The sequence below is a fragment of the Triturus cristatus genome, chromosome 1_2 (genome assembly GCF_964204655.1).
Source record: "Triturus cristatus chromosome 1_2, aTriCri1.1, whole genome shotgun sequence".
NCBI lineage: Eukaryota > Metazoa > Chordata > Amphibia > Caudata > Salamandridae > Triturus > Triturus cristatus.
Window position 1 is genome coordinate 664,865,873 of NC_140580.1, and position 27,839 is coordinate 664,893,711.

General features: G+C 43.5%; 1 protein-coding gene across 1 annotated transcript in view; it reads right to left on the minus strand.

Moving 5' to 3' along the window:
• Nucleotides 1-27,839, minus strand: part of CHAT (choline O-acetyltransferase) — a 314,503-nt gene that overhangs the window by 76,372 nt on the left and 210,292 nt on the right. Inside the window, exon 12 of the mRNA XM_085615102.1 lies at nucleotides 21,613-21,675. Within this exon, the coding sequence (XP_085471228.1) occupies nucleotides 21,613-21,675 (63 nt within the window). The remainder of the gene's footprint in view (nucleotides 1-21,612; nucleotides 21,676-27,839) is intronic.

Here is a 27,839-nt window from a genome sequence, read left to right on the forward strand (position 1 = left end):
TCGAGATAGTAGACGTAAAGAGAAGTAAGGGATTCCTACTATTCAAACACGTTAAAAAATTGTTTAGAGACTCCCTATTGCCCTTCCATATCAAGAGGACATCATCAATAAAACGCCTCCAGACCTTTATATGATTGGACCAGGGACCTCCATGGGAGTAAATGTACTGGTCCTCAAAGGCCGACATATACAACCCTGCTAAGCTGGGAGCAAAAACACTTCCCATGGAGGTCCCGTGGGTCTGGAGGTAGTAGGTCCCCTGAAATTCAAAAAAGGTTCTGGTCAGGGCAATTTCTGCCAAATGTAGAATGAAAGGTCTAGGCGTGCTGTACTCCCAGTCCAAAGTATACAAGATGTCTTCAACCACCCTTAATGTTTCCATCTGTGGTATGTTAGTATATAAGGACTCCACGTCCAGACCTACCAAGAAATCCTCTGTGGGATCAAATTCCACATTATTCAATAGTTTTAGAACCTCTGTCGTATCTTTCAGATACGCTGGTCCAGATTGTAAAATAGGTTTGAAAAAGAAGTCACAAAACTGTGACAATGGCTCCAAAAGTGACCCCATACCCGAAACAATCGGCCTCCCTGGTGGGGGCCTGGTTGGTTTGTGCACTTTTGGGAGAATATAAAAATATGGGGTCACTGGTTTGGATTGGCAGAGGAATCTTCCCTCTTTCTCTGTAATCCAGTCGTTTTGAGTGGCTTCTTCCACCATCAATGTGATTTCCTTTGTGATGTCCTCAGTAGGATCCTGTCCTAATATCTTGTAATTTCTCCTATCAGCGAGGAGTCTCAGGCATTCTGTTTCATAGGCAGTTCTGCTCAATACTACAGTTGCTCCACCCTTGTCTGCCTGCTTTATTACAATCTCATTGTTATTCTTAGGCTCATCAAGGGCCCTTCTTTCTTTGGTTGATAAGTTCATAAAAGTAGCGGTCTTTTGCCTAGATAACAGTTCTACTTCGTGAACTACAGCTTGTTCGAAAGCCTCTACTTCAATTGGAAGTTGTCCTAACGCTGGTGTAAATTTAGATTTAGGGCAGAAGTTTGTGTCCCCCTTCTCTAGTTCCTCTACATTATGGTCACCAAAAAACACCCCGAGTCGAATGTTCCTAAAGAAACCTGCTAATTCTTGTCTGATCTTAAAAATTTCTGGTGTGTTGGTAGGTACATATCCCAATCCCTTCTCCAATACTACATCTTGAGTATCCGACAATGCTGTTTCTGACAGATTTATCACTAGGGATATCCTTCCTGGCTCGTCCCTGGGGTTGAATCCTTCGCCATGCTCCTGGTCACTCTCTGTTCCAACTCCTCCCATTACACCCCTGATGTACCCTTCTGCTTGCCCCTGCCTCTCCCTCGGCCTTTCCCTAAAAAAGGAGGGTTCGGCATTTCGGGGAATTGTGTCATAGGGCCTACCTGCATGCCTGGAAATTGGGGCGGATATAATGGGGGCCAACCAAAGTTATTGTTGGGATAATGAGGGTATGGTGTATTAAACTGAGGGTGGGGCCCTCCAAAGAAACCCCTCCCTCTCCCCCTTCTCCGGGGTCTCCTCTCATAGTCGCTGTCCTCACTGCTAGAACTTGTTCTATCAGAGGTTCTGCTCTCACTGTTATTACCCTTTTTCATGTCATCCATTTTTTTCTGAGCATAATCATCAGTAAGATATGGATAGACTTTCTCCTTTGAGAATCCTTTTAAATCCTTCTAGAGTTTGTCCACTTTCGATCTGAGCAGATAATCCTTATGCTCTGCTATGTCATTATTTATTTCCTCCAGCTTCTTTTTGAAGGATCCAGATATGATAGTAGTTTTTATTCCCTGTTCATTTTCCTGGATTTTAATGTAGAGGGCATCGGCTGTTCTCTTGGCTGTATTAATAATGAGAATCAGCCAATCCCTCGTACATTTCCAGGCAATCAAGGACCAATCTTTTCGGAAGACCGGTTCCTCCAGGAATATCAGAGGCTCATTGGTCACCAGGAGTCCTCTAGGCGCCACATTCCCTCTTAAGTATTCTGTTAGAATTGCCCCATGTAAGATCGTTTTAACATGGGATCTTTTCAACTCTAAAAGGGTGTCCCAACCTTCCCCTTGTGTTAGGACCTGAGGATTGCTGCAACTGCATCATCCCCAAATGCCAAACCCTGTTCCTCAGCCATATTGGCAGAGTGGTAATCCCAATCCGACTATACCCACTAAAGTTATACTGGGTGTGAGTACTGCGAAAAACAAAAATGAGTTTAAAAAAAAAAAGAAAACATAGACCCCTGCGGCTCAGCGGCCGTGCTCAAAGCCAAAACACACAAAGTACAGAGGGGTGAGAGGAAGAACCCTCTTCGACCTTCCGCTCAATAATTGAATATCACAAAAAGAAGAGGGATTGAAAAGTTACGTGGAGATGAATAGGTGTGTGGGAATGCACCAATTTTGTAAAACTGCCCTCACACACAGCAAGCTGTGTCATGCTTCATCATAGGGCTGCTACCACACCTCCGCGCCAGCCAAATGCTGGAGGTGGAGCAATAGGGGGGGAAGACAATACAACACACAATGTAAAGTGGAACCAAAAGTGAGCTAATGGTGCAGAACAAGTGATAATAAGTGATATAAAACTGATACCGGGAAATCCTTATTCCAATTTTAATATTAGGTGCCCAGTTCAGAATTTAAAAGACAAAAAACGTGGGTGGCAGGTTGGAGAGCTTATAATGAGATTCCAACCCCCCATTCTGCATAAATGTCGACATGTTTCAGCCAGCACTAAATAATAACCCGGCTTTCCTCAGGACTTCTCACCACTATAGTTCCTAGGTGCAAAACCTTCCTCCTCCCAATTTAGAGGATAAAAGGAAAAATCACCTCAAGTGGAGTCTCTCGCCTTTCGAGAGGAACCTGTAGTGATTAAAAACAAATATATATTGATAGTGGAATATACTCAAAACCACTAGGTGTGCAAATAAGTGTCATAAATATGGTGAATCATGCCCAAGCACACGTTAAAAAATCTCCACTAAAGCATAATCAAACCTCCCCTCGAGTAAGGAGGAAGGTAGTTGCTTTCAATCAAAATGCCCTATAGCTATTGTAGCTATCGGCTATGTACTCCCTGCGAGGAGGTGTAGTTATATACAATAAACTACCAAATAGTTGCTCAAAAGACACCACAAGTATACCCGGCACCGTTCACTGCGCCAAACTTACCGAGTTTATTGAATTTGTAAACTCGAAATGGCGGGGGAGTAAGAACAGCTGCCCACACGCACTCTCTGTGAAGGTAATGCGAAGAAAAATAATTTTGGTAATTATAGAGGAATAAATTGCACAACCGCAAGACTTCTGTTATCAAGAGCCTTGCGACCTCTAAATCAACAACTGAATTTGGATTTGTGCGCATGTGCCTCATTCAGATGCTACCTGTCTCTCGTTCCAAAGGAAAACCCCATTGTTAAACTTAGTTTTGGAACACGGGTCAACTGCAGTATTAAAAACAGCCCCGAGTTTTCCAAGCACCTTTGATCGTCTCCTTCTCGGATGAGATACTACCAAACTTCCTTCATTAATAGAGAAAGGCACCCCGTATGGTTTAGGTGCTCAAGACCCCAATCACGTGCCCCTCCATTAGCGCGATGCAGTTTTTACTATACTAACAAACAACTGCGCTGTACTGTTAAATGCCCCTAGGTACCGCTTACTGCTTTCAAGGTCAGCTGTCCGCCACCATAATTCGTGTCTCCTGCTCCGCCGTGTAGAATACTACACTGGTGTTCCCTCGGTACTTAACTATTTCTCCTGGATCAGGCAAGAGGACAGATCTCCCCGAAAGGCCCTCTCAGGATGTAATGGAATCAGGTGTTCTCCCAACGGATACCTGTGCTGGCGCATCAGGCACTAATTAGCCTACTCTGTCAACAATACTTCAGTTTTTACAGGCCAGCGGACGGAGGCTCTGAAACACTATGCACAGGTTAAGGCGGATAGTGCAGCGATACATCAGGCTCTTTCAGATGTTTCTAGCAAAGTGGCAGTACTGTCCGCTGAGATGATGGAATTACAACAAAGAGTGCAAGTGTGGAAGAAGTTGGGTCAGTGACTGTCAAAACAGTACAGGAACAAGGGGTTCTTATCTTTACTCATCAAAGCAAACTGGAGGATTTGGAGAATAGACAGTAACGCAACAATATAAGGTTGTTTGGTATACCCGATGGGAGAGAAGGCAGCGACCCTAGAACATTTGTCGTGAACTTATTGCAGAAGGCACTATCAGAACCGTCAGGTTGGGATATGGACTCCCAGATCCAAAGAACTCAGAGATTGCCACCAACAATTAGGTAAGTCGGACAGGTACATTCAGCACACCCTTGCCTCTTTCTCATCATTGTTGGCAACTTTTTGTTGAGACAGGCCATTTACTTTAAAGCATGGCCAGCTGCACCCCTAAAGGTAGAGATGATGTTCATTCTGGCCCAATTAGATCTATGTTAGGCTACAATGGACCGACGCTGGAAGATGCACCAACTAATTGATTCATTTAAGGCAGTTGGAGAACAGGTAATTTTGCAAGAGCCCTCATGTCTTAAAATTATTAAAGATGGACATCAGCAAATATTTTATTTGGAACTGGTAGCATCTAACGCTTTAAGTCAAAGTCACTAGGGCTACGATTTGGGAGATAATATTCTAAATCAATAATTTAAAGGAAAAATCATATATGGTAGCTTTATGGGCCAATATGTCTTTTTTCTTTTTCTTCTCTGGTTGGCAGATATGGGAGGTGGGGGGCGCCAAGGGGGAGGTGCTCCCAGATAACTGTCATATCAGCTGGGTGATTCCTTTTCTATGTACGGGCGGGGGGCGAGCAAAAGGGGGGTGTTTTGAACACGACTGCAGCCTATACCGCTGGATGGAATTACACAAAATTTGGCAGAAAGGTAGATTTTGTTACACACATCATGCTTTTTGTGATTTGGTGTAAATCCTTTCAGTTGTTTTAGAGATATTAACCTAAAAACAAATTTGTATATATAAGGATGCGTATCCTCTGCGTATCCACCCGCAGGGGATCTGCGGATTCATTCGTCAAAGCAAAGTTCTGATTGGCTGGCCACACCTTCACAGAAAAGTTGTGGCCACCATTTTGTTTGTCTGGAAATGGTCCCCGGGGCTGAAAAGTTGTTTGCAAAGTGAATAAAGGGGTCATGGCAGTACCCTGACTCCATGGATGTGTTAGAGGGGTCCCAGAGGGACCCATAAAGGCTGATAAATTGCCTCATAATGGGTTTTTCTCAATGCATGGGAATCTGCTGATCCCCCATGGTGCTCAGCATGACCCCATCCCCTGTGGAACAGCAAACCCAGATGCAACTTATCAGAGGCCCTGCCCCTTTGTCCACAGCTCAGCAAACGGGCCTCCTAGTGCACTACTGGTTAGGGGATGAAGTCCCTTGGATGCTGAGGGTCCATGGGGGCCAAGAACCCCTCCTGTTACCTCTAGTAAGTTTCACACAGTGGGATTGCACAGACCTCATCAGAGGCCCTATCCCCTTTCTCAACCACTCTGCAAATGCACCTCCTGGTTGGGGAGATGAAGTACCCTTGGCTGCTGAGGATTGTTGGAGGCCAAGAACCCCTATTGTTGCCACAAATAAGTCTCCCACAGACTTATTGGAGGCCCCTCTCCCTTTCTCGCCAATCAACAGAAAGGGGCCCCCAAAGAAGCAAAAATAGAGGTAGAGACGATGGGGAGACTAATTCAGAACAAACGGAGGAGAACTCTACCCTATTGATCAAAAAGGTACACAGTATCAAAGAATATCTTAAGATGCCAGCTAGAGACACACAAGGAAAAAAGAACAAAAAAACAACAAGTAATTGTATACAAACATTTATTTCATTACTTTAAATGAATGTTGTGAATAAATATGATATATTAATGGCTAATTAATAAAACAAATTCAGGGAGACGAAACAAATACAAAATTGCAAATTTCAAAAAACACACAGGTTTCCCACTGGAAGGAAGCAAAATTCTACTCATATACACATTCATTCACACCCAATCACACACATTCGTCAAGGTATATATAACTGTGCTCTTAATGCAAAAACTGAATGAGTGGTTAACACCAAGAACCCAGCCCTCAAGAAGGTCTTCACAGAGGTACTCAAGAACACAAATGAGTATGGAAATTATAGATGGAACATGAATTTCAGAGGAAGACGATATGTCTGAATATTAAGTCCAAGCTCAACAATCAAGGGGGCGGGGCTCTAGGGAAAAACGCCGACGCGCGTTTCGGTGAAACAACTCCGAGGAGCGGAGAACCACCTTCTTCAGGGCGAGAAACAGAACCACACAAATCAAGAACGGGACCTGAGTTGATAGAAGAAACAAAAATCCAGAAGGTGACCTTTACAAGATTTAGGATGAATTGGGATGATATCAGCGATTTGCAGGCAGGAAGAAATACAAATCCAGGAAGGCCCAGGGATAATAACAACGCCAGAGAGTCTACTTGACAGGAGTTTCAGAAAATCGATGCAGACAAGAAGTGCTGCAGCGAAGAGACCTATATTCAAAACACACAAATGAGCATCTTTGTATTCCGTGCGGGAGAAGACAGAAATACTACACGGAGTAGACCAGATTCCACGATGGATGCGTGAAGCTGGTAACAAGCAGCCGAAAGTCGATGATAAACTCAGTCATTCGGCGGGCGTCACACACGGATAGAGCAACGTCTCTGAAACGGCGTCCGGAACAATGCAGTCACTAATAAGTCTCCCACAGACTTATTGGAGGCCCCTCTCCCTTTCTCAACCACCTAGCAAATGCACCTCCTGGTGCACTACTGGATGAAGTACCCTTGTCTGCTGAGGGTCGTTGGGGCTAAGCACCCCTATTGTTGCCACAAGTAAGTCCCCCACAGCAGGATTGCTCAGACCTCGTTAGAGACCCTGCCCCCTTTCTCCACCACTCTGCAAATGCACCTTCTGGCATACTACTGTTGGGGGATGAAGCCTAAGGGTGAGCCCACTGGTAAACTCTGCTCCGCCAATGGTTGGTGGAGTTTTTGACAAACTCCGCGTTCCAAGCGGAGCTTGGACTGGCAAAACTCCACCGGCAGAGCAGAGTTTACCACCCACCCCTATCAGAGACTCACACGCCCACTCACAGACCCACTCAGACACTAATATGCCCACTTAAGCCCTACTCATACACTCTCACACCTACTTACAAATCTGCTAAGACTTATACACCCAGTGAGACCCTCATGCACTTGCTCACACACTCAGCGTCAAATGTTAGTGGTTACAGTTGGGAAATAAAATTTTAAAACCTTTACAAATTCATTTAAAAACCAAACGTTACAGGGATGTTATAGTTAGGAAATAGAATTTAAAAAAAGTAGAAATTCACTGAAAAAAACAAAGGTTACAGGGACGTTGTAGTTAGGAAATGGAATTAGAAAACCTTAGAAATTCACTGACGAAACCAAAGGTTACAGGGATATATAGTTAGGCTCAGATTTCACTCATACAAAACCATTGGAATTCAGCAGTTATAGTTACCTGGGGTAACTAAAACTTACACCCCCACAATGCACTGCTTATGACCTCACAAATTACATCACTCGTGACATGGGCTGATATAAAAATCCCTAACCTTCCACACACTCTCTCATCCACCTTTGATCAAAACTTCCTCATGGATAAACTCGACTCTCTATCCTCAGAGATTAAATCCTTATCATTCTCCATTCTTCTACTACACAACGCTCAGATCTGCTCTCAGATCTCACCTCCCTCTCATAAATCCCCATAACTCTCCCACCATTTTCCATGATGGCCTCTCTATAGCCAACGAAATCACCCTGACCTCAGCCCCTACAACAATCGACATATCGCACCCCAAGTCAGACCCACTAAGTCACACTCCACCACCATCGAAAAAAGACCTCACTCCCACCTGCAACTTCTCTGCCTGTCTCTCCGGATGAAAATTACCTACCTATCCCCACCAACCCTACCCCCAACACCATTTCACTTTCTCACAACTGCCTCTATCCCATCTCCATTCCAACTATAAAATGTGAGAGGCTCCCCACTTCACGTTCTAGAACACTCCGTTCAAACCCTCAAAATCTTGTGCAAGTACCCATTTCATGCTCTCCCATTCACAACTACCTCCATTTGCCCTTTAAATGCCTTCTTCGCAACTGCAGGCCAGCATTCAACCACTACACAGACATTGCTGACATTATTCTATCTCACAACTTCGAACATCTATTTTTAACAGAAACCTGGCTTTCTGACACCTGCCAACACTTATTCGACGTTATGTCCCCCCTTGCTTCGACATCATTCGCCAAAATCAATATGGTAAAATAGGAGTGGGTGTAACTCTTATCCATAGATACTCCCTCATATGCACACACCTAAAATAAACTCAGTCTCTGGGCTTCAGAACGTACCAGTTAACCCGAAAATGTTCCCTAAAAAGCCTACAATTTTCCACACAATTTACCACCCCCAGGAACAACCTCAAACACCTAATTGAATTAATTGCTGTAAGACTGAGCAACTACACATATAACATCTTCCTCAAAGACTTCAACTTACACTGGGGTGAGCCGTCTAACTTAGCAGTTTCACTATTGTCTCTTTTCATGAACAACAATGATCTTATATAATTTTGTTTCTCCCCCACACATACAAAAGGATCCATCCTCAACCTCATCATCAGAAATGACAATCTTATTACATGCCTACCTCCAATACCTGTGGACTGGTCCGACCAAGTCTTGATCTCCTTCTTTCTCTTGTGCACTAAAACCTCTTCTACTGGCCAACCAAATCAACCGGAAACTTGGATCAGTGACTTCAAAAACATCAAAGAATCCATGTTATGCTCCAACATTACGTCTAAACTCTTGCAGGCACAAACAATCACTGATACAACAATCCTAGTGGAGAACTACAATGCTATCTTGACAGAAGTTGCTAATGAGCCTACTCCCCCTAAACTCAAAAAACTTCGCAACTCATCCTCAGCACAATGGTTCTCTAAACAACTCTTCGAGCAGTGAAGGATGGCCATATCCCTCAAATACCTCATGGATAAAAACTCTCAAAGGAATTCTGTGAAATGCTTATGTGTAAGCGAGTACACATATATACATCATAGTTCTTCAATAAGTCCTCAAGGTGCTCTAACCACTCTTCCAGATCTTGTGGTGTGGGGATGAGGAGCCACAGGAGAAACAGCTGCTGCAGGCACTGGTGTCCCAGACACTGATATAGTCCTTAGGCTTTTCTGGCCCTCTGGTGACAGTCTCACTACAGATGTCTGGAGCTCACAGACTCTGAGGCAGGTGCTTGAAATGTGAGGCATCCCATGTAACAGACTTTCCAGGATGGTGAGCAGTCACCTTGTGTCCCTTACTAGTCACAACTTGCAATGGATGGGCATTGAATGGAGTATCAGATTTGCGTTTTCTCCTCTGTCTGGCAGGATCACGATCCCCTTGCTGAAATGTAATGTCTCGAGCATATCGACGCTTGTCAGCATAAGTCTCCATTCTGGACTTGTAAGATGAATCAGTGAGTCGAACTTTCTTGGCATCAATTGTTCTTTCAGTGGTCCACTGGGGCAGCTTGGTACCCATGGCCCTCCCGAACATCAGGGTGGCTGGGCTTTATCCGGTTGTAGTATGAGGGGTGGATCTGTGGGCACAAAGGGTAGAATAAAGAACTGATTTCAGCTCAAGTCCTTCTAGCTCAGCTCGCTAGACATCCTTCTTAAGAGTGCTCATAAAACGTTCAACAATGCCATTAGCCTGTGGCATAAAGGTGTGCTTTTCTGATGCATGGTCTGTAAATGATTAAGACAGTTTCTGAATTCTCAACCAGTGAATGGTGGGCCATTGTCAGATTTTAGAATAGACAGAACACCCCAGGTTGGAAATCTGCCTTGTTGTCTTTCAATGACTCTATCATGAGTGAATGATGAAAGGTCTTCCACTAGAAGAAACCTGGAGTACTCATTTACTATTACCATGAGATAATGACCATTTGCAAGGGGTCCAAAGAAATCAACTGCAATTTTCTCCCATAGGTGTTTTGGAAGATCCGTTCAACGGATGCTGTGTTGTTGTGGGAGATAAACAGTTAAACAAATGACAAACCTGGAGCTCTGTCTCAACTTGCTCATTAAGATGAGGGAACCAAACACGGTCCCGGAGAGCTCGCTTTGTGGCAACAATTCCACAATGTCCTTCCTGTGCCACTTCAATGACTTGCTGTTGTAAACTTTCAGGAATGACAATTCTCAACCCTCGCAAGATAATCTCTTCTTGTATAACTGACGGTTCATCACACAAATTCTTGAATTTCTGATATTCACTGTTGTTATCAAGAGGTAGATCATGTGTTCTCCAGGACTAATTCATAATAATGTCTTCGAGGATGAGCATATTCCTATCTGCATTTGCAACAGTACTTAATTGCTCCTTGGACACAGCTGCAGAAGTACTGGATCTCACAATGTAGTTGTAGGTCTCAGGCACTAAAGAAGGGGTTCCCTGACACTGTATAAGCACTCGAAGGAAGTAGTCGGCAGGGTTTTGATGATATTTCCATGGGCCGGTGCAGAATGGTGTAGTCATACTCTTGCAGTCACAGCCTCCACCTCTGTGAGCATTTTGGTCTTAGGACTGCCAAAAATAGTGAGCAATGCTTGGTGATCAGTAACAAGAGTCAAATGCTTCCCATACCAAAACACTTGAAAATGTTTACAAGCCCACACAACAGCTAGGTTTTCTTCCTCAGGTTGTGAGTAAGCTCATTCAGTCTGTGACAAACTTCAGCTAGCACAAACTACAATACGCCGTCGGGCATTTGCATTTCCACTACATTAGGCAACAATCGCCCACTGGGCTGGCATCCATAACAATCTCTGTATGCAATTTCCGATCAAAGTAAGCCATATCAGTTGCATTTTAAATTGCATGCCTAATTGTCTTGACATTTTGATCACACTACTGTGACCACCAAAATTATACATTATTTTTTGTTAACTCACTCAATGGGACACTCACAGTAGCAAAGTCACGCATGTACCTGGAACAGTAACTGGCCATACCAAGAAAAGAGCACAGCATGGTTACATCTTGTAGTGGGGAAGTAGATGACAAAGCCTGAACCTTGGCTGGATCAGGAGTCATTCCCCTGCCAGAGAAAATGTGTCCAAAGAACTTTAGTTTTGTTTTGTGAAACTCTCACTTTTTAGTGTTCAATGTCAGACCTGCATCAACAAGTCTATGGCACACTTGGGTAAGGGATCCATCATGTTCCTTTCGTGGGGCCCCCAAATACCAGTATTTCATCACTGTAATTGATACATGAGTAGCAGACTGTATAATGCGACAAATTACATCTTGGAAGAGTTCGGCAGCTAAAGACACTCCGAAACTCAATCTTTTGTATCTGAAGAACCCAACATGAGTTGATAAAGGTAGTAAGGTACTTGCAATTTCCTTCCAATTTGAGCTGATAGTATCCTTTGTTCAGATAAAATTGCGAAAAGACTTTGCTACCATTCAACCGGGTAATCACATGGGCAATGTGCGTATCTGGATGCCGTTCTCTTTCTATTGCCTTGTTTCCTTGACTCAAGTCAACACAAATTTGCACAGACCCTCCACGGTCCTTTTCAGGTACCACCACTATCAATGACATCCATGGCGTTGGACCAGTAGAGCGCTCAATGATATCATGTTTTAGTAAAGTCAATTTCTTTTTCAACAGCCTCTTGCAGATAAAAGGCAAATCAACGATGTCGTCGAGCAACAGGACGAACGTCCTCATTAATATGGAGCTGCACTTTCATTGTTTTAAGTTTTCCCAATACATGAAATAAGCACAGAAACTCATTCACTATATCGTGATATGCACTGATGTTGTAATTCAAATAAATTAGTCCCATGTCATCAGCAGTGGTGAAACTGGGTTGACAGGCCCTTGATGAAGTGACCTGAATGACATTAATTGGGGCTTGTACCTTTGTCTTTTTAAGTTTCATAGTTGCCATGAATGAACCTTGACTTTGTAATGGTGTTGAGGCTCCCCACATGTATACTTTGTTTTTCGATGGTGTGAGATATGGCACTGGAGACAGTTCACAGTACTTTTCAACTGGCATGATGTTTATCGACTCACCACTGTCCATGACAAATGGTATATATCAGCCATTAACCTTCAGTTGATTTTGGAACAATGTCCAAATGAATTTCATGATTTTACTTGTTGATCCTTTTATGACTTGTCTGCTTCCTTGCAGGAAACCAAACATACATGTGCACATCTTTCATTAGTCAGCATTGACATTGCACACCCATCTTCTTCAATGTCGCTCGACAGTGACATAGAAGAACTTCTCGACAAGGAATTAGATGATAATCGGTCTTTTTCAGTTTCTACTAACCTCAACTGATGTGGTAGTTTACATCCATGTGCGTGACTGGAACGCTCCTGGAACTTTCCAGCATCCATTTTTTCTTCACACCGTGGCGCACTGGCAGCCATTTTGTCTTCATGACGTGATGCACTAATTTTTTCTCTTGCTTTGCAAACTACTCTCTCTCCCAGCCTTGACAGACCTGTCCGATGGCGGGACAATTACCTTCATATGGAAAGGAAATCCACATCGAAAACACAACTTCTTCTTCGGAGACACCACTTTGCAGCCTTTTACCTTGTGTTTTTTCTTGCTTTTCATATTCAGCGTGATTCACTCTGGGCTCCTCTGGACTCCATGTTAGCGGCTTGTTTGTTGGTGCGTTCTTCAGCTCTGGCCGCCATGAGCACACACTCCTGACTGAGTGTTTTTCTCAGCATATGGCATCTGAAGGAATCAGACAAGCACCCATCTATGACTCTGAAATGAATGGCTTTTTCATAATTGAATTTGTTGAGCTTACAGTGTCTGACAAGCATTTCAAGTCTTTCAACAAATTTGTCCATCATTTCACCATCTCTCTGTCTCGCCTGACTGAAGATGTACCTCTGCATCGGATTAACTTGGTATTCAGCACTTCTTTAATCTGGCGGTATGACATTTCTCTGCCTCTTGGTATTTTCTTTATCACTTCTTCACCTGCCAAGTTTTTGAGATAATTGATGATCTTTTTTGTCATCTGCTTCTTCCAGTGCTTCACTGAAATCATCAAAAGCTTTAACCCCTTCTGTGCCACGCCCTTTCCCCCTCCTGTGCCGGGCGTTTTATTAGTGGGTGGGGTTCATGACGAGATAGTCTTGTCATGGGCACAGCGCGACCGTGCTCCATGACGAGACTATCTCGTCATGGGCACTGAAGAGGTTAATCCAGAAGGTCCCTCTAGCGCCAATATTCTGCTTCTTGGCAACTTCGAAAGCAGACAGGGGTTTTAGGAAGGCAGCAGTGCCATATTGAGCGCTCTTTTCGACAGCCATAGGAAAAGTAAAATTTCACTATTCCGACTGCGGCTCAAGATCTCTTTTGTCAGCTTCACAGTATTCAATGGCCTTGTAAGCACAGACCCCGTGCTTACGCTTGGGTTTCTGCACTGGGCGCTCAGGTTGGAGGACTCTCTCTACTCCAGATGGAGTAGGAAGAGTCTCATTTCTTGTATCTGAGGCATGCCGCCATTTGGCATTTCTTCACGCTTTCTCACACCTGATTGATCTCTGCCTCTTAGCACTTCTTGGTGCTTTTTTGCTTCGCAGCATTCTATTGCACCTGGTTGTCCCCATTTGCTGCATTTTCTGTACCTGGTTTTCAGTGCCCTTAGCATTACCATGCTGTATGACTGAAGCCTCTGTGCTAAGTTGTGGCATTGTACTTCTTATCTCGGTCGTATTAACACATTTCTGACTGATGATAAATGTAACTTTCTCTAAGGCCTTCTCTTTCTTTGAAGGTCTCGTACTGGCTAGAGTTGTGCTTTGACTCTACATACGCCAACCGTCAATTCTTCAATTTGACTGAGATGCATGTGGCATGCACAAGCAGTTGTCTGGACCGCGGCAAACACTCTGGGAGATCAATCTTGACTCTTCAGATTGTGGGATTTACGTATCACATTTCTCATTACCAGTTGTAGCGTCCTAATCAGCTTGGTAGCATGTAAATGAATAACACCGCACATGGAATCTGTATTACATGTCTTTATTTCTCAGAGTGTATCCGGTGACTGGCATGTACTGTGTCTTGAATTTTATTAACCACACCCAATCACTCACGTCACTTCACTACGGAGACCATGAGGGACCATAGGGGTCCCGCGCTCTATGATACATAAGACACTACAGGTATCATGGGCACTGTTCTAAACAGGTTTGGATGTTACCTATCGAATCGCTCACAACGAGTCAAGATCATAAACTCTTTCTTGAACTCTATACCCCTGTGCCAAGGAGTACCACAAGGCTCAATTCTGTCTCCAACACTATTCAATCTCTATATAGAACTGCTCTGCTCTCTCCTGGAGAATTCTCCTTCTCCTACCTCTTTTCATCTGTACGCGGAATACACCCTACTCTATCATAGAGTCCCCACACCCATTGATTTAATGTACCTGTCAAAAAACTGTCTCGGATCTCCAATCACGGATGTCGCTCCACCTCCTGAAACCAAGTCCCCAGAAAACAGAGTTCCTCCTTTTCTCTCAACCGCATTGCAACCTACCCGCATTGTCCTGGATAACCTCCTCAAATCTTCTTGGCTCCACCTCTCCACTTGCAGACAAAGTTAAATCTCTAGCTTTACACTTGACACCGGTCTAAATTTACACGCTCATATCAATGCTACAGCATAGGGCACTGAATTCTAACTCAAGCTTCTCAAAGGGCTCAAACCTCTAATCCCCGCGGATGACTTCAAAACGGTAGCTGAATCAATGGTCCTCTCTAAACTGGACTATGGCAACTCTGTACTTACAGGCATTCCTAGAATTCACCTTGCCCCCTTGATGAATGCCCTTGTCTCTGCTGCTCGTCTAATCTTGGGTACGAGACGTTCTGACCGCATCACCCCTATCCCCACTACACTCAACTGGCTCCCCATTGAAGCAAGGATTACCTTTAAATTGGCCTGTACTGTCCACAAAACTCTTCATGAAGGCTCACCAAACTATCTCAATAATAAGCTAACCATTTCAGGTGGCTCCAATTCCCTTACATGTTCTAACTATTCGCGTCTGGCAACCCCACTCTTCAAAAAACTGAGAACTCTAAAGAAATCCTTCTCTGGGATACCCCAAAATCTAGAATGCCATCCCACCTACCATCAGGAAAGTCCCCTCACGCACCTCCTTTTAAATATGGAATTGCTTTAGATAAGGCAAGTAGAAATTTAGAGGTCACGCAAGAGATTGCTAACTCCTTTGCATTAGCATTAAGATTAGGGGTAGATCAATTTGATGCCCATGTCAAGATGCTGGTTCAGCATTTGATGGTGTTAGATTACATATTAGTAGCAAAGGGGGGGTGGGGTGATTGTAGGTTCTGAATGCTGCACCTAACTGTTCAACATCCCGCTAAGCATACATGAACAACTAGACCACATCAATGATAGCTCTAGGAAGCTGCACAAGTCACAAAAGGTCTGCTTTAATCTTAGTGGCATCTAGATTTGGTTGGGTGACATATTTATGGTTTGGGAAATGAAAATATTTGAGCTAATCATAGCAACTGTTTTAGTTGTGGTTTTGCTGTGTGTATTAAGCACTTGCTGCAGCCGGAATTCCCCCGCGGTGGAGAAAAATTCCACGCATGCGTAGTTCGGCCGGCCCCCGGTCGTTCTCCGCACAGGCCCACTGTGACGTCAGACGGCCGGGGCCATCTAACGCATGGAAGCGGTTACTAATGTTCACCATTCTAAGAACTTGTGCAAATAAAGGCACTGTTGATGCTTTTTTGCTTGCTACTTTTGAGGTAGATGAAGATAGTGATATTGAAGATGAGGTTAGAAGTGTTGAGACTGCTTGTGACTGAACTGCTGTAAAGATATCTTGACTCCTGCCAAAAAAGGTGGGTTGTGAAATATAATCTAGTATTCCTGTTTCGTAAATGTCAATTTTCTTTTGCACCTGTTTAGCCCACATGAACGGAAATACTTTATTATCAAATGATTAATTTGAAGTGTCATTTATCCTCAGTATGCCTATCAGGTTTATGGTTCTAGTAGGCCTGGAAGTCACTTTAGTAGAGGTTGTACATTTTCAAATTTCCTGCATCTCATAATAAAGCGTAGACTTGCTTTCAATATTGGCAACCAGAAGCATGATTTTAAGAAAATTAATGAAGTTGGCAGTGCATTCATGTACTGTATATTTGCTTCAAGGACATCTAGCATGTTCTCCGATAGATCCTGCCACCTGCTCATTAGTTTTGCTGAAAGTAACAGGTTTCTGCCATGTTTTTGTGCGTCATAGGTTTTGAATAGATGGAAAAAGCATACAAACCATTTACTGGCACATGCATCAACAATGCCATTTGCGATTCCTTAGTAGCGAAAAATAAGGATTCGCTAATAATGAATAGCAAAAGGCTATGCATGTAGAAATCGCTTAAAAAATAGCGATTTCTAAACATTACTTAATTGCGACTCCCAAATTGCGAGTCGCAATTAAGGAATACCTCCCCATTTATTCCTATGGGCCTAGAGGCCCATAGGAATGAATGGGAAGACATTCTCAATTTGCGATTCTCAATTAGAGACTCGTAAATTGAGAATGCAATTTCAAGGGTGCCTGGGTGTCAAAAGGACACCCTGTTGCACCCCTGAAATCTGCATATGAGTACATCTTGCACACACACATGCCCCAAGGGCATGTGTGTGTGTGTAAAATGGAACTTTGAAAAATGCCCTTTAGGGCATTTTTCAAAGTTTTTGCAAATTACCATGAAGATCAACTTCATGGTAATTTGCTCCCCCTATTAGCAAAATCGCTATTTTTTTTACTTTAATGCATTGCATTTAAGGAATCTCAATTTGCGATTCCTTAAATGCAATGGTAATTTAAGGAATCGCAATTTAGAGATTACTTAAATTGCGAGTTTTGCATTTGGAATGATGCATCCCAAATGCAAAAATACCGGTCGCAAAGGGGCAGATTCTGAGAATCTGCCCGTTTGCAACCGGGTTTTGCTTTGATGCATGTGGGCCATGGTTTTGCATGCATTTCAGCATTATACGCTCCAACTGCCTGTTTTGGGTGAGAGCTCTAGTCTGTTGAAATGACAACCGTCAATTGATTATTTGCTATGCTGCTCACTTTTTTTGCATTAAACACATGCTATACTTTTGGCTTTCCGATGTGTGGTGTTTTGTTTTAACATGGTGTTGCCAGCACCAAATTGCTGTCGAGGTGTTTTTGGAGCTGTTAGCAACAATTTTGCAAAGAACAGCAATTTATAGTTGAAAGGCTGTGCTAGGTCAAAAGTAGTTTTTTGTTTATCAAAATGGCCTTATGCAAACTTCTGGGTTGATTTCTTTCTTCAAATTAAAGAATATGAAACAGAGTTTAAGGTGTTGTTCATTTTGTCTTTAATTATTGTAGGAGCCCGGCAACAAGGATAACCTAATGGATAATAGATTTTTAAAAATTGTTATGAACTCTGCCAGGATAATGACTCTACGAGGACAATATTTGACAAGCCCCTTTACAGACTTAGCATTCTGTATAAAACAATAATTATATACATTTACAAAATATCAAAACAATGTAAATACAATTAAAAATTGATGCAGATTTTTTTTATGTTTTAGATTCCAAATGGTGTGTTGTGCCAGTCTTTTGAATAGAACTCCACTGAACATGAATCTGTGTAGTTATCAAAGAGCTTGGGGTCGCTTGATAAGGATTGGCCATCTCACTCAAATCACAGCATTGGCACACATACATAAGACAATTGACTATTCCTTCTTAGATTAAATGAGTCCATTTTTAAATTAGCTTAGCTCACTCAGGATCTTTGTTGTAGGGGCATTCCAAGAGCTACTAGTCTCTCTTTAAACTTCCATCAGAATTTTAACGATCCTATTAGCCAGGGACTGAGCTGCTCACACATATAGGGCAAATCACACAGGATAAAGACATACAGAAGTTGGAACAATTATTTGATTTGCCAAAAGGATGGTCCAGTTAAATTAATGGAAATGTAGTAATTTCTTTTTGTGGGTCTCCAATAGACCAAATAAAGTCTAAAATAAGACCCACAAGAGCTAGGGAGCATTCAACACGTGGAAAAATTGCATCAGCCAGAACCTGGTTGGTTTACTATGGCATTTGGGTAATCACGTATTATATTATTAAAATTAAACAATTGCTTTTCTCTGTTTCTATAGTAATTGTTGGTATAAAGTTCAGATATTCTGCCATAACATATCTGTTTGGTTGCAGGGTGACAATAGACTACTTCAATTAAAACGAGTAATGATTATTAAAATCTATTTATAACCACCTATTAAAACCTATTTTAGTTATAAGCCCGCCAATATCTGTTAACCTCATCCTCTTAAGGTTTATGCTTTTCTATATTTATTTCATAATTAGTGGAGAAACATTGGTCATGTAAATTTCTGAGTACTTGTACAGCCACATTTCTGTTAGGTCCAATTTCACAAGAAAAGATATAGGGGCCGATTCCAAGTTTCAGCAGTGCAGGAACGGGCAGTACGCAACTGCCGTGCCCCTGCACTGCTGAGACTCGCCGCTGCCTGCCCGCCATATTACGACCTTAAAGTGGTCTGGTGGACAGACGGTGTGGCCGTCCCGCAGCAGTACCTCTTTCAAAGGTGACTTTGCCTTTGAAAAAGACACTGCAACGGTACCGCGCAACAAGTTTCGTGCACGGCATGGACTCAAAAGTCCATGCCATACAGCAACTGGTGTGCATGCACCCAGGGGGGCACATGTAATGCCCTCCTGTGTGCAGCCACATGCAGTGGAGACACAGGGGGCCCTGTAGGGTACCCTTTGTTTCCTCTCCGCCACAGTGTACATGGAGGAGGAACCTCGTAATATGCTTGGCAGGACTGTGGCGGTCCCGTGAAGCATACTGCGGCCTCTGACTGCCGCAACAGCGCCAGGGAACGGCCATCCCCTGGCCGCGGCAGCGGTTCCAGGGCGGTCCGACTGGCCAACTCGTAATGGGGAGGTCGAACCATCGATGCCGGGTGGCTGCACCGCCACGTTCCCACAAGTTTAGTGGTCCTCAGACCACCAGACTCGTAATCAGGCCGATTTTGTGTTTGTTGACTAAAAGTACATTTAAGACACTAATGTTTCTAGTTTTGATTTTAGTCATTCAGAGGTTGTTCCCGAAGATACACTTTTTGTAAACACTTGTATACAATATTTTCCATTATTTCAAAGTGAAATATCTGAAAACACCCTCTAGAAGCTCAATTAAACAAGCATCGCAGTATTTCAACTCCCTGCCCCCGAAAGTCCTTTGTTTAAACTGAACATTATGTTGCCCTCTTTTACATCCTTCCTCCTGTTGTGTTCAGTATGGCACAAACAGATCACTTGCATGTCACGTGAACTGTCACGTGGCTCATTCTGGCTAATCTGATGAATCAACATGACCACTGTAGGCGGAGCAGGGCCTAATACTCTCAACAACATAGGAAATATCTTTTAAAAAAATCAAAAAAACACTGTGTAGCAGAGAGAGAAGAGGGGGTACAACTTGTGAAAGCCTTAGTCTCTCGAGGCTTTAGTCTCATCCTAGAACTATGATTAATGTCATGTTGTTGTTCAAATTAGTCACTCGTGACTTAGCTGATCTCACATAGCCTGTACTGATCTGCGGGATGAAGAAAGATGGGCACCATGGGTAGAGCTTACCTTAGAAATAAAAATTCAACACAAAATTCAATTAAAAACAGAGATTTTTCAGCACAAGAGGAGGGAAGTCCGAATTCAAAGCTTGGTTCTGAGTTTTGGTCTCCCTAAAAAATGTGTAGGAAAGGTATTTCACCACAAATTTGCAAAACATTTAGATTTTGGTGGAGTGGGATCGCTTACACAAATGTGCAGTTCTCCTGCTCTACCAAACTTGCACAACACCCACCCCGTTCACATCTGGGTGACCTCTAGGGTTTCTGATGATTGTGCTAGAGCAAGGGTTCATTGTCAGAAGCTTCAGCATCCACCCTCCACAGGACCCATTGTGGCATTTTCCCTATTTAGGGTGGGAGAACTATCATGAGATTTCAGAGCCTGGGACTGCCATGTGTGGCATAGCTGTCCCAGAAGGGGAAAATCAAACAATGACCCCAAAGAGCATTGAGAAAACACCCCTTGCTTCAGCGCCACCATTGTTTGTTTTCAAGAAACTAATTCCCTTAACGGCTGCACTGTGCCCATTCCAGGAACCGTACCATTCTTGAGCATCTGCATTACTAAACACAGCCAACAGTCGTTGTATTTGGTGGTCGTCGTTGGCCGCAGTAATAAATCAATGCTCCAAGAAACCAATTCCCTTATTGGAAGTTTATTTCTTGAAAACAAACAACCTTTGCCAGATTGGCACAGAAAATATGATGCCTGCTCTGTAAAGTTCAGTGCCTTCAACAGAGTCTACAGATCAGCGACTATATTGAAGGCACAGAGATCCCTTGCTGCCTCCTGGATATCCCTACATTTGACAGGTGGAGTACCAGGGGAGAGGAGGCTATATTTCCTGCTGGCCTAGCAGTCTATCTGTCAGGGTCTAAATGTACTAGGCCTGGGTGGTAAATTCTGTTCAGCTTGCGGAATATGGGTAATTTTGCATTCCAGGGAGAACGCTGACTTGCCAAAAATTCCACGATCCGTGGCTTCGCGTAATTTTTTACTTGTTTGCGCTTTCAAAATGCATGTTCGCGAGATATTTCCCCTTGAGCACGCAAACAGCGTTCGCAAAGAGGAAAAAAGCATCGCGAACAGGCGGAACAAGCAATTCCGCGTGTTCGCGGAACTGTGCATGCTCGCGGAGATTTTTTACCGCTTCGCGGAGATTTGCGTAACGCAACTACGCAAATTCCGCCCACCCCTAATATTTGTACTCGACAGAGTTTTGTGAAGAGCTGTATTTCAGGAGATCCCCCACCGCACGTGGATTAGTCTATCTGGCCCAATGTGCAGGAGGTTTCTGAAGTGGTGCCTTAATATTGAATTTAGGAGGGATCATATTGCTTTTACGCCTTGCATTTTATGGATATCTGGAAATGGAAATTTGTTTATATTTTCTAAAAATTGAGCGCCACGGATCGGGACAAGTAAATTACTCCACTGGCTGAGGTGAAAAAATGCAAGCTCTTTCTGCATGCGCCAGGGTTTCTTTATGTAATCAATAGCTGTTTCCTTAAGTTTAGCAATGATCTGAAACAGAAACAAATGTTGATGGAGACCAGAGATGAGCGGTGCTTTGTTCCTCTGCTTTACTTACTTAATCAATCTGATTAATTTGATGAACTTTTACTGGCTGCGCCTGCGTGAATGTGAATGATGTAGGCGTTTGTGTCCACGTTTGTAAAAGCAATTAAAATCAAATAAAATTGTTACTCACCAGAATGGTGTAATTGGTCTGCGCCTTGATTGCTTCTCTGAGGTAATGCATCTTTTCCGCATCCTGAAGTAGAAATATGATAATACCTTTAAGTTCCACGACATTATTAATAGAAGGAGGAGGCAGTTCTGATATATAGCAGCTTGATGACTTAAATAACACACACTGCAAACGGAAAACTCTCAGGCATTAACAGGCGTTATTGCCCCAATTAATATCTCTAGAAACTACGGATTCAACTTCTGTGGTATTCATGTGTGTGAAGTTGAGTAGTATTCCCCACAAGAGCGAAGTGTTGACAAATGCGCTGCTGTGTTTATTATGCATTGAAGTGTGCTTCAATGTTCCAATCATACAGACCAAAGCAGAGCTGAATCTGTAAGAGGGTGAGTGCGGGGGTCCACAGATTTTTACTATGAGCCCATCTCAGGTGCTGCTGAAGGCTGAGGCTGCTGAATACTAATTCTACCTTATTTTCGCCTCACCTCATGCCTCTTTCTTCCACACCCTACACTTCTTTTTTTGTTGCAGTTTTATATAGCTGGAACTCGACCCGTGGGTATAAGGGCGCCTTACATGAGCACCAGTTGCATTAAAGGCGGACTCATTCATTTTTGGGCACAGGGAGTTTAAGTGATTTGCCCAGAATCACAGGCTGTTTGAGCCTCCCCAGACTCGAACCTGGTTCTCCAGCTTCAAAGTTGGCCACTCTAGCCGTTAAGCCACATCCGCTCCTTGCACTTCCTGTCTCTTTCTCTTTTCCATCCCCGCTTACGCTCTTTGCTTATTTTCTATTCTATATTACTCTTACCCGGGCTTCCCTTTTCTGCCTCAGTACAAGAATCATGTTATTAATCGCTTTCAGATCATTAGTTTGTAGTCTATTCTACATAAAATAAATTTTCAGGGTAGTACACAGATATAGTAGATCCTTCTTATCAGACAAAAGTTAGTCTATATTTTTTTTAATGAAATGTGTTATGCATTGTCATATTATTTAATTACATAAATATCAAAGTATCATATATCTCACAAAGACATTCTGTATGACACAAAAGGCACCCAAAACATGTTTAATCAAGGATTAGATTTATCAAGACTGAGTTTCAGTATGGAAACAGTAACTGGATACTTGTGCAAAAGCATGTGGTAAGGTGGAAAGCGGAAGGCTTCCAAACAAGCGCACCCTTAGCCTCAATTCTTAGCATTTTTGCCTCGCACATATGTCACAATATGGGAAGTGATAAGCTGAAAGCCTTAGAAGGGGAATGAGCTTCTCCCCAGTTTAACAGTGGAATACAGACCCCCTTCAGAGAGAGACCTTCTTTGAACCTAGGCAGACAGAATCATTGGAACATCTAAACGGTGTACATCTCACACTGACTAATAACACTGTCCGCAAGTATGGCGGTGCACCTCGAGCAATGGATTCGCGGGTATTGAATGAGGTGCACTACCATCAGTCTTATCACGAAAAATTCTTACAATGTGTTTTTCTGAGTTAAAACGATAGATTAATTTGTATTTCTGCTGAAGCCTGGCATAAGAATTATTTTGGTTTCATTGATTAATTATGTATGTAGAAGTATGATGCCGTATCCGGTGGGAAGTATTTTACAAACTTATTATGTTCTTAGAATTTGCCAGATAAAAGCACCACCGTTGGGATTGTGATGTCTGTTTCCCACAGCCTTTCCATGTCGGCCTTTCTGACCTGGAAAGGTTGTCGCAAAGGGACTTTGGGAGCCCCTAGCAGGGCCCCCACCCCCCTGGCCCTCCGCTATGGAGCCTGAGGGGCATCTATGATAGCCCCCTATACATCCCTGCACCATGTGGCAGGCACTGCATGGGGCCTGCCACACGGTGCAGGAATGTTTAAAAACATCCGCTGCAGGACTTTTGCCCCTGCCGCACAAGCTGCAATTGTGAAATGGATGTTTCCGACCACCCACAGGGCAGGCGCATCCAAATACAGTGGGTGGAACTGCTGATCTATCATCGGGCGGTTCCATTCCGCTATGCTCGTCCGACCAACATCATAATTAGGCCCTATGTTTATTGAGCGTATAACTGAGCTGTCTCTCCTGTTTTGCAAGCAAGTGTACTTGCCCTGTTTGATACTTTCCATCGGTGTCTTGTCTGATTCTTTCCATCCCTTAATGATATTGGAAGGTTCTATCCTTTATTTCCTTTATAATGGCTTGGTATTCAGATAAGAGTGTAGATTTTCTATCCTGTTTTACTCTCAGCAATTTTCACAATTTATTTATTGTTTTATTATTTTCTTCATCCCACATTGAATCTGTGTCTGAGAAATGCGTGGATTAATCCTAGACCATTACTCCAAAACCCCATTGAAATTTCTGGAAAATAATGTTTAGTTTGAGTCCATAATGTCAAATGTTTTTTTGCACTCATATTTCTAAACCACTTTTGTTCATAATTGTGTGAAGGATGCTGCTATTTTACGAACATTTGATGCAGTGCCGTCTTGAATCCCATGATGTTTTACAATGTTTGCGTGGGTCCATGTTTTTCTTTGACAAGGACAAAATCCCTGCTCCTTTCACAATCCTCTGTGAGTTCATTTCTTCTTTTATATAATTTTGAAGAAACATGCTTACCATTCCTCTGTTCACTTGTGGATTCACTTCCTGGTGTTTATATCACAGGCTAACTCAGGAACACCTACTGGATCCTTTTCCTCCTGAGTAGAAGGTAAGCGTTACATTAGCTGCTTACACAATCATTTAATTTCCCATTTTTCTGACTTTCTTCAGAATGCTTTGCTGCCAATGACGTTGGCTTCCTGTCCTGATGAAGACCCCATTAAAATTAACTATTCTCTTTGAAGATCAAAACATCAGCTTACTGTTAGACCTGACAGCCTTAGGGTGGTCTTCTATCCAGCTTGTTCCCCACCTCTTCCATTTTTCTGTTCAGGGTTTTGCTGGCTGTAGGACTATGGGTACTGCTAACCTGTGCTAAAATGCTTGTGCTGTCTCCAGTAAACAAGTAAACATGGTAAATCAGCTTACTGTTAGACCTGACAGCCTTAGGGTGGTCTTCTATCCAGCTTGTTCCCCACCTCTTCCATTTTTCTGTTCAGGGTTTTGCTGGCTCTAGGACTGTGGGTACTGCTAACCTGTGCTAAAATGCTTGTGCTGTCTCCAGTAAACAAGTAAACATGGGAATACTAGCTCATCCCCAATTGGCATATTAAATTTACTTATAAGTCCCTAGTAAAGTGCACTACATGCACCCAGGCCTGTAAATGAAATGCTACTAGTGGGTTTGCAGCACTCAAGTAGCACTCTAACTATGGCCCAGGCCTGCCAATGCTGAGCCTGTGTGTGCAGTTTAAACTGACATGTCGACCTGGCATGATTAACGTTTTGCCAGGTCCAAACCTTCCCCTTTCATACATATAAGTCACCCCTAAGATAGGCCCTGGACATCTCAGAGGGCAGGGCACAGTATATTTAAAAGGCAGGACATATACTATTAAACTTTACATGTCCTGGTAGTGAAAAACTCCCAAAGTATTTTTCACGACTGCAAGGCCTATCTCATAGGATAACATTAGGATTACTTTATTACATCTTATAAGTGTAATTCACAATCTGGAAGAGATAAACTTTTCAAGTTTGGTGTCTCTGTAATCACAATCTAAAATCACAACTCATGGTGGAGTCAGATTTTAAATTGCAATTCTGAAAATACCACTTTTAGAAAGTTAGCCATTTTGTGCCTGCTGCCTGTCTCTGATCACGTGTCTGGGGTGGGCAACAGCTGGGCGTTGTGTAGTTCCCTGGACAGCCACACACAATGGGAGCTTAGATGTAACTTGATGGGCCATCCTGGGAGGATGAGAGGGAGGAGCTGGGCCCAACCTCACTTACTCCTGAATAGGGTGTGTCCTTCCCCACACAAAGGGCTGCATACTTCCTTGTAGTGAGTCTGGAGCCAGGGCAGGATGGGCAGGGCCTCTGTGCTCTTCAAAGGCCAGTCTTTGAAGTCTTCCCCACTTGAGAGGCCCAACTGGGTTAGAGACCACTGACACCACCACTTCAGTAAACTTCTGGACCTGTGACTACTCTGCCAGGAAGAAGGACTGCTGTGCTCCTGAAAGGAATGCCAAGCTCATGGACTACTGCTTTACTGGACTCCTGCCTTGCTGTGCTGCCCTGCTGCTTGCTGTTCCCCTGCCTGGGTGAGAAGGACTGGATGTGCATCACTTGAACCCAGAATGGCTCCAAGGGCTAGCTGACTAGCCTCCTGATCTGAAGTCTCAGGGACATAAAAGTCTTCCAACCACCCTGCTTTGAACCCATGAGTCTGCCCTGCCAAGTGGTGCCAACCTAGTCCTGGACCCTTGGAAGTGAGCCTAAGGTGTTTGCTCCATCGGAACAGACGCATGCTCTGCCAAACCGATGCATCGCTGCTGCTTGTGGATCGGAACCGGCGCATCACCGCTATTGCGCGGATCAGCACAGATGCATCACCGCTGCTGCGTGGATCGGACTGGTGCAAGGTCCTCATATCCTCATTGACAGCGACGCTAAAACTCTGCATTGCAGCTTCTCTTCCATGCTCATCTAGACTGATGCATCTCCTCGACTGTACAATGCATCCTCGAGGCTGGTCTTCACATCACAAGTCCTGTCAAAAGGACTCTTGGTGTCTCATGATCTTACACTGCAGCCTCGCTGCATCTCGGAACTGGAGCATTACCTCTGCTGAGCGACACATCCTCATTCCAAACCCACGCAATGCTCAGCAACCTCGGTTTAAGGTACTTTTGTTTGGGCGAGCCTAACTGGGTCCCTGTAGCCGGCCCATGCTCCATTGTGGTAGGCCTGAACGTTTGACTTTGTCCTGGTCAAACACAAGCAGATATCCCAATTTAGGACTATATGCTTCTTAGCACTCTTTTTTATTTTAAACGTTTAAAAATCAATATCTCAAGTTTTACTTATTGGATTATTGTAGTTTTGGTTTTGTTTTATTTAATAAAGTCAGAACAATTTTTCTAACTTAGTGTGAGATCTTTTTGTGTGGTGTGTTCACTGTTTTTCTTTTTGAAGTGTTGCACAAATACTTTACACACTACCTCTAAGTTAAGCCTGACTGCTCTGTGCCAAGCTATTAGAGGGTGAGCAAAGGTTATTTTAGGGTTTGCCTGACACTTACCCTGACTAGGATTGAGGTTGCTGTTTGACTAAGGTTCACATACCAGTTAACCAACAACCCAATTTCTAACATTTACTCATTATTAGACTGACCTTAGTTCAATCTAATAAATACATTTTGCAATGTTAATTGCAATATCACTAGATACAAACAGATACAACTGTAATTAAGATTATTTTTGTCTTCTTTGCAGCCAATAGTACTGCGGTTGTTTTATTATTGTTTTTATACTCGATCTATCATCATCAAAATACTTAATCTTTGATATGTGTTACGTATAAGCACTGTGTTGTCACTTTACTTTGTGTCCACACTTTGGGGCCTATTAGGATGGCGGGCGGACTTTCGTCTGCCCGCCACCCTAGCGGTGCTGGGACCGACCACCAGTGGTGCGGCGGTCCCGCACCAGCAATGAGGATGCCACTGCCATGGTGACGGTGGCATCCCCCATCCACAACATTGTGGCGGGCGGTGCTCACAGCACCGCCCGCCACAATGCTGTGGATGCACCTTGTGCATATGCATGCACAACGTGGCAGGCACTGCGTGGTGCCTGCCACATCGTGCATGCAAATGCAGGGGGGTACCATAGGTACCCCCCATGTGCCCCCCCACCCTCCCAACATCCTGGGGGCCTGCAACGGGCCTCCAACTGAGAAATACACATGCCTTTCCGTGGCGGAGCCTGCCTCCTGCCTGCATTGTAATATGGATGACAGTGTCTAGCAGACACCGCCACCATATTCAACCCTTTTCCGCGGAAAAGCAGCGGACGGTCTTCCCATCCGCCACGGTACCCCCATCATCATAATATGGCGGGGGAAATGGGAGGCGGGTGGGAGATAATGTCGGGCCGATCGCCACCGCCATGCGGGCGGTAGCGATCCGGCCGACATTGTAATAGAACCCTTTGTTTTTATACTGTTGCAATACAATCTTGTTGATTGCGCCATTTCACTTTACATTGTACATCGCATGGCCTAACTTTTATTACTATATTTGTATTGTTCACATATATTGAGCATGTGTGGACG